Here is an 8,845-nt window from a genome sequence, read left to right on the forward strand (position 1 = left end):
AGAGGATCAATAACCCCTAAATGGGCCAACAGTAAATCCTGGAATTCTTCCCAGCCCAGGACCCTGAGACTGGAAGCTAAGAATTGTTGTCAGCTACATGGGTCTTCATCAAAGCATTTAAGCACAGCTCCATTCTTCACCACTATTTCAGTCTAAAGTAGAGCAGAGGGGAAGCTCTTTGGGAGAGAAGAGGAATGAAATTTGATACAAAGGCTAGGCTATTTCCCAGAGACCTAATGCCTAACTAAGCCACACCTAAGAGTATGGAATATGATCCCACTTTGAAAATGAGTAGCATTATTTTAAGAGTAGAGCAATCCTGGGGAAATCTGGGATGCCTACCCTGAAACTTTAACAAATGTGGAAGCCACATCAGTATGCAAGTATACTCTCCTCTTAAAAATCAAGATGAGAAAAAAAAAGATAAAATCTTGCCATTTGCATCAACATGGATGGACCTTGAAGGTATTAAGTAAAATAAGTCAGACAGAGAAAGACAAATACCATATGACTTCATTCATATGTGGAATATGAAAAACTAATAAACAAACAAAATCCATAATAAATGAACAACCCAAAACCAAACAAAACAAACATAATTACATTACAGAGAACAGAGTAGTGGTTTTGGGTGGGGGGAGGTTGGCAGGGAGGGTGAAGGAGGAAGACAAACTGGATAAAGGGGATCAATTATATGGTAATGAAAGAAAAAATAAATTATTTTTGGTAGTGAGCACATTGTAGGGTACATAGAAATAAAAATATAATGCTATAAATCAGTTACTCAGTAAAAAATAAAATAAATGAATCATTGTAGATGCAAAAAATTGTAGATGGATATTTTGGTTTTCAAGCACCACACAAAAACTTTTTAAAAACTTTAATTGGCTAGAACAGTGCACATTTTAAGCAGAGTTTTCCAGAGACCCTGCATCTTGAGTGGACTAAGCAATCATTTATAAGCACCTTCAGAAACATGCTTAACTCGGTGTTTTCTTGTGACATAAGATTAAACACAGGAACCAAGCTCTATTTAATTCACACAACACATAACCAACCAAACTGCACGTACATATGCAGATTTATGCAAAAACTCAACTATAATTCTTTTTCCCCCAACTATATTTAGCTTTTCAGATTAGGTACCTAGGACCACCCACTCATGCTGTGTATCTCACCAAACATATAAGAGCAGCAATTTTTCTATTTGAATACAATTATGGGCTGAAATTATATGATATAAAATGAAGTTTCTTCTACAAAGTTTAAGAGTATAAGAAGGAAAGACAAAAACAAAGCTCCCAGGAAGTCAACAATAATACCGCACTGGTCTAGAGCTTCATGAAACCGAGTTACAGTCCCCAAAGTCTTGTACTTGGATTCCGACTCACCAAGATACTTCAATATGCTTCAAACTGGCTCATCATCATTTTCCTGCTGTATTCATAAGCCAAAAATAGTGCTGCATTGGCAGGAAACGCTCGAATCAGAGTAGCTTTCAGACCAGAATATAAAGCTGCTATTCCTTCGGTTCTCACAACACTTAAAAGAGTTCTGATGAATCCTGTCTGTTTTCCAAACATGGAAAGAACCTGAATTCTGGATTTGATACAATCCACGGGGTATATGACAAACCAAAGGCAAATGCCAGCAATTCCACCACTTAACATCAAGGGGACAGGGCCTAGTTCATCTTTTGAACCCCCGGAGGCAAAAAACGATCGGCTCAGTTCATAGCCACCGAAGAAGAAGAAATAGCCTGGTACTACTTGAAACAGAGTACTGGTGAGTCCGTGGTAGAAGCCCCAGGGGCCATCCTTTCTAAGGATACTCTTCACGACGGACCAAACTGTATCATGGCTTTTGGCTATCCTCCCTGACATCTCCAGTTCGTGCATGGTCTGCAGCCGGCACTTCACGAGCTCAGTGGGGCACAGGGCCAGCGCGGCAAACGCTGAGGCGATGGAACCTGCGGCCGCAGTTTGCAGATCATTCAGCTTCGCCTGCTCGTCCAGTCCAGCCACTTTCCTAACGAAATGTTGGCAGAAGCCGTAGCACATGAAGAGGACCGAGTTCTCGGCGACGTAGGCCATTAGCGCGGGGCCGGTCCCCTTGTAGAAGCCCCGCAAGCCCACCTGGGAGTACGTCTTCAGGGCACAGTCGGTGAGGCCCTTGTACAGGCCGGGGAACGTCTGCATCTTCACCTTCATAGTGTCGAAGGGCTGCCCGGTCAGGACGCACGCTGTGCCCCCCAGGGCCCCCGCGGTGAGGTCGATGGCAGCCTGGATAGCAGGACTGGATTTCATGTTCGCCCACCCGCCGGTCTCCGCAGAAGTCCACTCTCTGGAGTTTAAGACGGGCGTCCTGTGTCCCACCCCCTACTCTTGGCTGTCTCTCCCCAGCTGGAGTAGCCGCTTAACCCCAGATTAGGCCTCGGGCCGCCCTCCCCGCGCACCGTGGCCCAGCGCTAACCCCCGGCGGTGGCCCAGCGCGCGCCGCTCCTCGCTCCGCGTGACCGCCGGACCCCCGACGCTGCGGTCTGTTAGCTCCGCCGCCTGTTAGCTCCACTCAGCCAGGCCGTCCCAGCTCCGGCGGGCTTGAGGACGGACTAGATAAACACTTCAAATGAATTACAATACAGCAGTTGAAAGCTATTCGATAAATTCCTGAGATTAGGGGAAGAAACTCTAGGCGCTGCTGCAGCGGAGGAAGAAATGCCTTCCTATACGGCTAGACCCCCGGCCTCCCGCATTTTCTACTCGGCCAAATAAAATGGGAGGTGCTCCCAGTTGATCGCGACTGGAGTCAAAGGGTCAATCTTCAGAGACAAAGGTTTATAATAGAGAAAACAAACAAACACGGGTTGGGGGGCCGGAGGGTTGTTACCTGACTGTCGGTGTATCCTACAGGTCAGAAAACCCTTAATCGTCTCCGGAGAGGAACAGCTTCGCAAATGTGCCGACCGCCGGGCCTCTCTCCAGTTGTGGCGCTTCGCTCGCCTGGGGACGGGAAGGGAGGCCTGAGGCGGACGGAAGCTTTATTTCGTGGCAACATCGCCGAGGCTCTGGGCCTGGATCCCTGCGCGCTAGTGGACGCAGAGCCCTTATTATTTCTAGAGGTAGGGCACGGCCTTGTACAATCGGCTTGGAAAAGAGATATTTATATATAGCTAAGAAAGTTGATAGAAAAGAGCTGTGTGGTTCTGGTGCTTCCGGGCTCTCGTTGAGGAGCCATGCACCTTTGTGCAACATAAGTTCTGGGTGTAATTGACCACAGACCTAGTAGGCAAGATGTGGTTTGGGCCATCAGGGAGGGTACCGCTGCCAGGACACTTTTTCCTCCCAGATGCTTATAATCCCAGCGTTGGAACCAATGCTCTTAAAGTTTAAGTTCTAAGCCCTAGGCGGTATTTAACTTTGGGGGTTAAAAAACAAAATGGGGAGGGCTTAAATGATTCATTTTGAAAGCTTTCTTTGATCCTTTGGCTATCAGCTAATATTTTAAAGTGCAGCACCTAAAAGCAGATGGTGCATGGATAGATAAGTGTTTGTCATCAGGTAGACTTCATTGCCATAGAAAATAGTGACCTGGTCTTTTCTTTAGAGTGCCCAAATGTACCTGGATTTCTTTTCCGCGGTACCACATGGTTTCTTCAGAGAATAATCTTCCAATATGTCTGTTTGTCCGTGCTTGGGGATGGGGGAGGGGGCAGTGTATGCCTTAAGTACTTATGTAAGGAGACCAAATGGGAGAAGAGGGTTGACATTCTGCAATCAGAAAAGACTTTCACACAATTCCCTTGTTTAAATGCTGTAGAACCCAGCCTTCATCTGGGCCTTCTTTAGTTCAGTTTACCCATAAAATAAACTTTCCTTCTGTGGGATGGGTAAGGAAGTCATCTGGCTTCCTCCAGTGAGATACGGTTCCTGGATATCCAACCACTCTGAACACAGACTTTTTATTATTTGACTGCATTGCCGGGCCTGTGGGATCTTAGTTCCCCCACCAGGTATCTAATCTGTGCCCTCCACAGTGGAAGCTGGAATTCTAACCACTGGACTGCCAGGGAAGTCCTAGAACTTGGGCTTTAATTAATCTTGTTTTCAGCCGCACACCTTCCCTTTTCCTTGGGAAATGGCCTGCACAAACGGCCAGGCTCACAGTGTCTATGTCAAGTGGGTTTGTTTCTCCTTGGTATACCTCCTTGTAGACATTTAGCATGAAATTTTCTGCCACCTCTGAATTAATCATTCCTTCACCTGCTTTGGTCTTATCAAAACAGACTGACATCTCTCATCCCCTGCTGTCTCACCTCCTATTCTTTCCCTTAGGGGCTGCTATGCTGTATCAGCAGGCTTTCTGGGAGAGAAAAGAGATTCACAAGAACAATGTGCCATTTTAAACTAGAAAAAAAAATTTTAGTCCTATCATATTTGAGTCTTTAAAAAATGTTTTGGCTTTTAAAACTGTCCATTAATGACATATGGTTTATTGTTTATTTTTTTATTTTTAAATATTAAAAATTGTTTTTTTATTTTTAAAGCACATACTGAGTTTTTACAAACACAAGAGATGGAGGTTACTGCAGTAAATCATTAAGCTTCTGCATTAAGTTCATGTATGTGTATATTTTGGAAAAACCAAATTAGTAATCAGTGCCAGGGATCATGCGGGCATTAATAGAAAAATGGTCTGGAACGTCACTGAACAGTCAGACATAGTTGTACAAATATTACAGCCAGAACTCAAGTTCCATAAAATATACTAAACAGCTGGACTTGGAGCTGTACTGTATATACTGTTTACAGAATATACTGTAACACTGCCCAAGACAAAAGGCAGTCTTAACCATCTGAAACCATTTTTTCCTGATTCTAACTTAATCAAAATTATGATGCTTCTGTTTTAAATTTAAGCACATGTACTCCCAAGCATACATGGAAAATAATGGCAATGAAATTTCCATATTTTCAGTGAAGTCCATCACTCTTAAGAAGATGCATACCCACATCACAAGTTCCCTAGATATCTGATTGAGTAGCCAGATAGGTTACCAGAGAAAGTAAAGTCTGAACTGAGGGCTGAGTAACAAAAAGCTAGCCATGATCTAGACGTTCCAGAAAAAGGGAAATTTAAGTGTAATAAAAGCAAAGCTCTGTAGTGTGAAAGAGCTGGGCATCTGTAACACAGAAAGGCCAACATCTATACTTCCTGTGTGGTGAGCAGTTTTCCTAGTCTGTTTTTACACAGAATTCTTACTGGATACTAAAAAACATTAAAAAGCAGAGTTCAAGACACAGTCCTTCAGAGACTTGTCACAATTTGTCTCAATTTTTCATCTCAAACATTTGATCTATAAATTCAAAATGTCTAGGCTTTATGACATTTAGAACTGAACATAAAGACCCCCATGTACCTAATCTATAAATACAACGAAAAAGAAGGCCACAGTGATATGCTTATTGCAGCATTCTGTATAATAGCAAATTTAAAACAGAACAACCTAAGCGACCAGTAATAGGGGAGTGAGTAAAATTAAGAATTTGTAAAATTTCTGCATTGCTTAAAATTTTCAGTTTTTTCTCTTTTAAACTTTTTAAAAAAAATTCAATTTCTGTTCACAAATTCAGAGAAATATTGAAAACTGTAGCCCAACTATATATCACACTCATCAGACAAGGGAGCTGTGAGAAAAGTGAGTCTTTTTTGGAAACTCTGGGTTTACATGAAGGGAAATGGATCTTAAGTTGTTCTCTTTTGAAGTTTATGTAACAGATAATTACTCTTCATTATGGAGGCCTTATGCAAAACCATAAATAAATCAAACAAAAAAAAAAGCTACAGTAAACTCAGTATGTTTATGCTGTAGATGTATGTATTGAAAAACTGTTTCTGCTGTAGTTTAAGCTTTGATTTAGATTCTTTAATTTGAAATCAGTCAACATTTAAGTTTCTTCATAGACTTTTCTACCATTTTGATCACTCTTTCATTCAAGTTTGTAATCACTGCCTAGAAAATAGGCAATAATTTGCTTCTATTCCAGGAATTGTTTTCAAATCCTTTGTATGTATTAACTCAATAACCAAAATCAAAGGTCCCAAGGTAGATGATATTATTACCTCCACTTTAGGTAGAGATGAGGAAATTGAGGCAAACAGATTTACTTGCCCAAGATCACTCAACTCAGGCACTACATCACCTGACCTTGTGATTTTAACTGCTTTTCTCTTCTTTAGTGACTAAAAAGGCAAAATGCCTAATCTCAGTGAATTAACAGCTTAGTAAGGATATGAGCAACAGGTAACTTAGACTCTGGTATGACAGGTGTGCATAAGAGTACTTATCCCAGTAGACTATTATAGAGGAAGAGGAGTAATTAAACTCCTTGAAAAAAATGTAAATAAGCTCAGGATTGAAAACAGTGGGAGAATGGGAGATTAGGCTGGAAAAAACATTCAGATAGTTTAGGAAGGCTCTTTATTTCCTACCCTCCAAATGGAGCAGGTGGACTGGAAACATAATGTAAAGGTGGTACTGCCCAATTTCTTTGCCCTTGCTGTGTTCTTTTCTTAAAATCGAACATAATTGCTTCTTTTCCTACAAAACAGAATCCAATTGGTCAATCTATTAAACCCCACCAGGAAACCACTTCAGAAGAGGATAATATCCACTACCCCGAAAAGAGCAAGACACATTATAAAGTGAAACTTAACTTGCTTTTATTTATTGTTGAACATTACGAAATGACTTGCAATGCAAAAATACGAAAAATTGCTTTGAATAGCTGGAAAATTAGCTATAGCATCAAAAAACATAAGCAAACAAACTTTACTGCCTCCAGACTAGACTCTATTGATTTACCTCAGATGTCATCACAGAGTAGCAATGGAAGCTTCTAATCAGAGAAACAGCCACAAAGTCCTGCAATGAAGCTGTGATTAATAACTAAGTTGAACTTTTCACTCCACTAATCCTACAACTCTCTACATTTATCTGTCTATACATTCCTACTTCCTACAGGATAAACACCTAGCAAAGTGGTTCCAAAAGACAAATGAGTTAGAAATTCACATTTGTCTACAAGACAAATCCAAAAGAATACAGTGGAAGAAACTGCGAACTACTGCAGTTTTACAAGCGATGAAAACAAAAACATTTTCTCTTTCAATGCTGACCTCTCACAGTAATGAAATTAAGTATGAAACCACTCCTCACTTCTCTAGGAGTGATTCTAGCTCTTCTTGCAAAGAGCTGAGCTGCTCTTTTTCCCGGTCTTCCTTCTGTTTCAGTTCATCCAGCACAGCCTGAAATCTGTTCTTGAGAGCCAGGTTTTCCACTTTCATGATGAGATCCTCCTGTCGCTTTGCTCTGTCCTGGGTCTCTTGGAGCTTGCCTTTCATGTTATCAATCTGTTTCTGAATTCCCATAACCAGCTGATTGGTTCCCTCGTTTTCTTGGTGCTGTTCATCTGATTCATTTAGTTTGTCCTGTAGCTGCCTTTCCAGATCTTCTTCAGTGTCTATGATGTTTATATCTTCTTCATCTTGATGCTGTGTCTCATCTTCATCTTCACTGCTGCTGCTGAGGTCATTGAATATCTCCCGAAGCTCATCATGTTCTAAGGAGTCATGGCCCTGCCTATGCCCAGACATTCCTGGGGAAGAGATATCAAGGCCTTGATTTTCTGTTTCTTTTGTCTCATCTTCAGCAATTATTTCCCAGCGGGTACTGACAGCTTCAGCATCTGTGCTCAGCAACCGCTTTACTTCTTTTTCCACATCTGGAGACTCAATATACTTTTTCTTTGCTGTCTTACGGAATCTTCTCTTTCTCACATTTTTCAGAGGCAGAGTAATTCCATGGTTCCATACAAATTTTTTCTCTTTGTCCTTATCCTTCTTTTTGCTTGCTTTGGGATCAGCAGTAGCAACTGGTTCCTCCACAGGAGGATACAGATCACCATCAACTGTAGAGACAAGCATCTGACAGACATCAGCTGTCTTGTAAAAGGTTTTTTTATCAATGGTTTTCAAACTCTCCATAACACACGGCAGGTCTACCAATTTTGCGGCCAAAGGGACTCGGTCCACTCTGACAATTCCATGACGCCCATCAGGGTGTAACTCAATTGACAGTCTGTCCTTCAAGTTGACATGGCCAGACTGTACCGCCCGCCTCACAGTAGAGGCATACTCCGGGGGTAGGCGTAAGATAAACTGGCTCTCTAGTTCATGAGGAGCATCATCTTTGCTCTTACTCATTTTTATTTCTTTGTAATTCACTTTTTCTCTAATAACGACTTGTTGCACTAAAAAGTTCCAGGTACTTCACCAGAAAGACCAGTTCTTTATAAACGTGAATCCTTAATTACAAAGAGTTCTAGGTAGAACATCAGCTAAGCATATATTTTTAATTATGACCCAAGTCTTTCTTAAAACGCCGTGACTGAACACCAGTTGTTACTGATGCATTGTCTTATTCAGTTATGTCCATTTAAATCTATTAGCTGCAACGCCAAGTTTCAACCTCTAGATGCCGCTGCAGAACAATGCAGAGAAAGCAAATGGCAGCTCCTACGGATTTTCGGCACAGAAAGTAAGGCTCAGCAGATAACGCCCAAACCACAAACTCTCCCGGAACAAAGATATTCAAAATGCGGGGCGTAGTGAGCTCTCTTCGCCTCGGGTACTTACAATCCAGTGACGATTATAAATCCAGATTCTCCGGACAGGAACGAGCGGAAAAAGCCACTCAGAACAAGGCCGGGAGCCGAGCGTCTCTTTCTTGATTCCTTTGTTCTTCCCGGCACTTGGCAAAGCGATCCGCTATTGATTATCGGTGAAA

At 41.9% G+C, this 8,845-nt stretch overlaps 2 protein-coding genes across 2 annotated transcripts; both read right to left on the minus strand.

Annotated features, from left to right (window-relative positions):
- Nucleotides 1-776: 776 nt before the first annotated feature.
- LOC102267152 (mitochondrial ornithine transporter 2) lies at nt 777-2,336 on the minus strand. Its single transcript, XM_005900217.2, has one exon. The coding sequence runs from the start codon at nt 2,304-2,306 to the stop codon at nt 1,401-1,403; it is 906 nt and encodes a 301-aa protein (XP_005900279.1). The 5' UTR covers nt 2,307-2,336; the 3' UTR covers nt 777-1,400.
- Nucleotides 2,337-6,695: 4,359 nt separating this feature from the next.
- Nucleotides 6,696-8,769, minus strand: TAF7 (TATA-box binding protein associated factor 7). The gene has a single exon (XM_005900218.3). The coding sequence runs from the start codon at nt 8,260-8,262 to the stop codon at nt 7,213-7,215; it is 1,050 nt and encodes a 349-aa protein (XP_005900280.1). The 5' UTR covers nt 8,263-8,769; the 3' UTR covers nt 6,696-7,212.
- Between the last annotated feature and the right edge of the window lie 76 nt (nt 8,770-8,845).

This window comes from Bos mutus, chromosome 7, assembly GCF_027580195.1.
Source record: "Bos mutus isolate GX-2022 chromosome 7, NWIPB_WYAK_1.1, whole genome shotgun sequence".
Lineage (NCBI taxonomy): Eukaryota > Metazoa > Chordata > Mammalia > Artiodactyla > Bovidae > Bos > Bos mutus.

Coding starts and splice junctions, on each gene's coding strand:
- LOC102267152 (XM_005900217.2), bottom strand. CDS start 2,306: ATGAAATCCAGTCCTGCTATCCAGGCTGCCATCGACCTCACCGCGGGG.
- TAF7 (XM_005900218.3), bottom strand. CDS start 8,262: ATGAGTAAGAGCAAAGATGATGCTCCTCATGAACTAGAGAGCCAGTTT.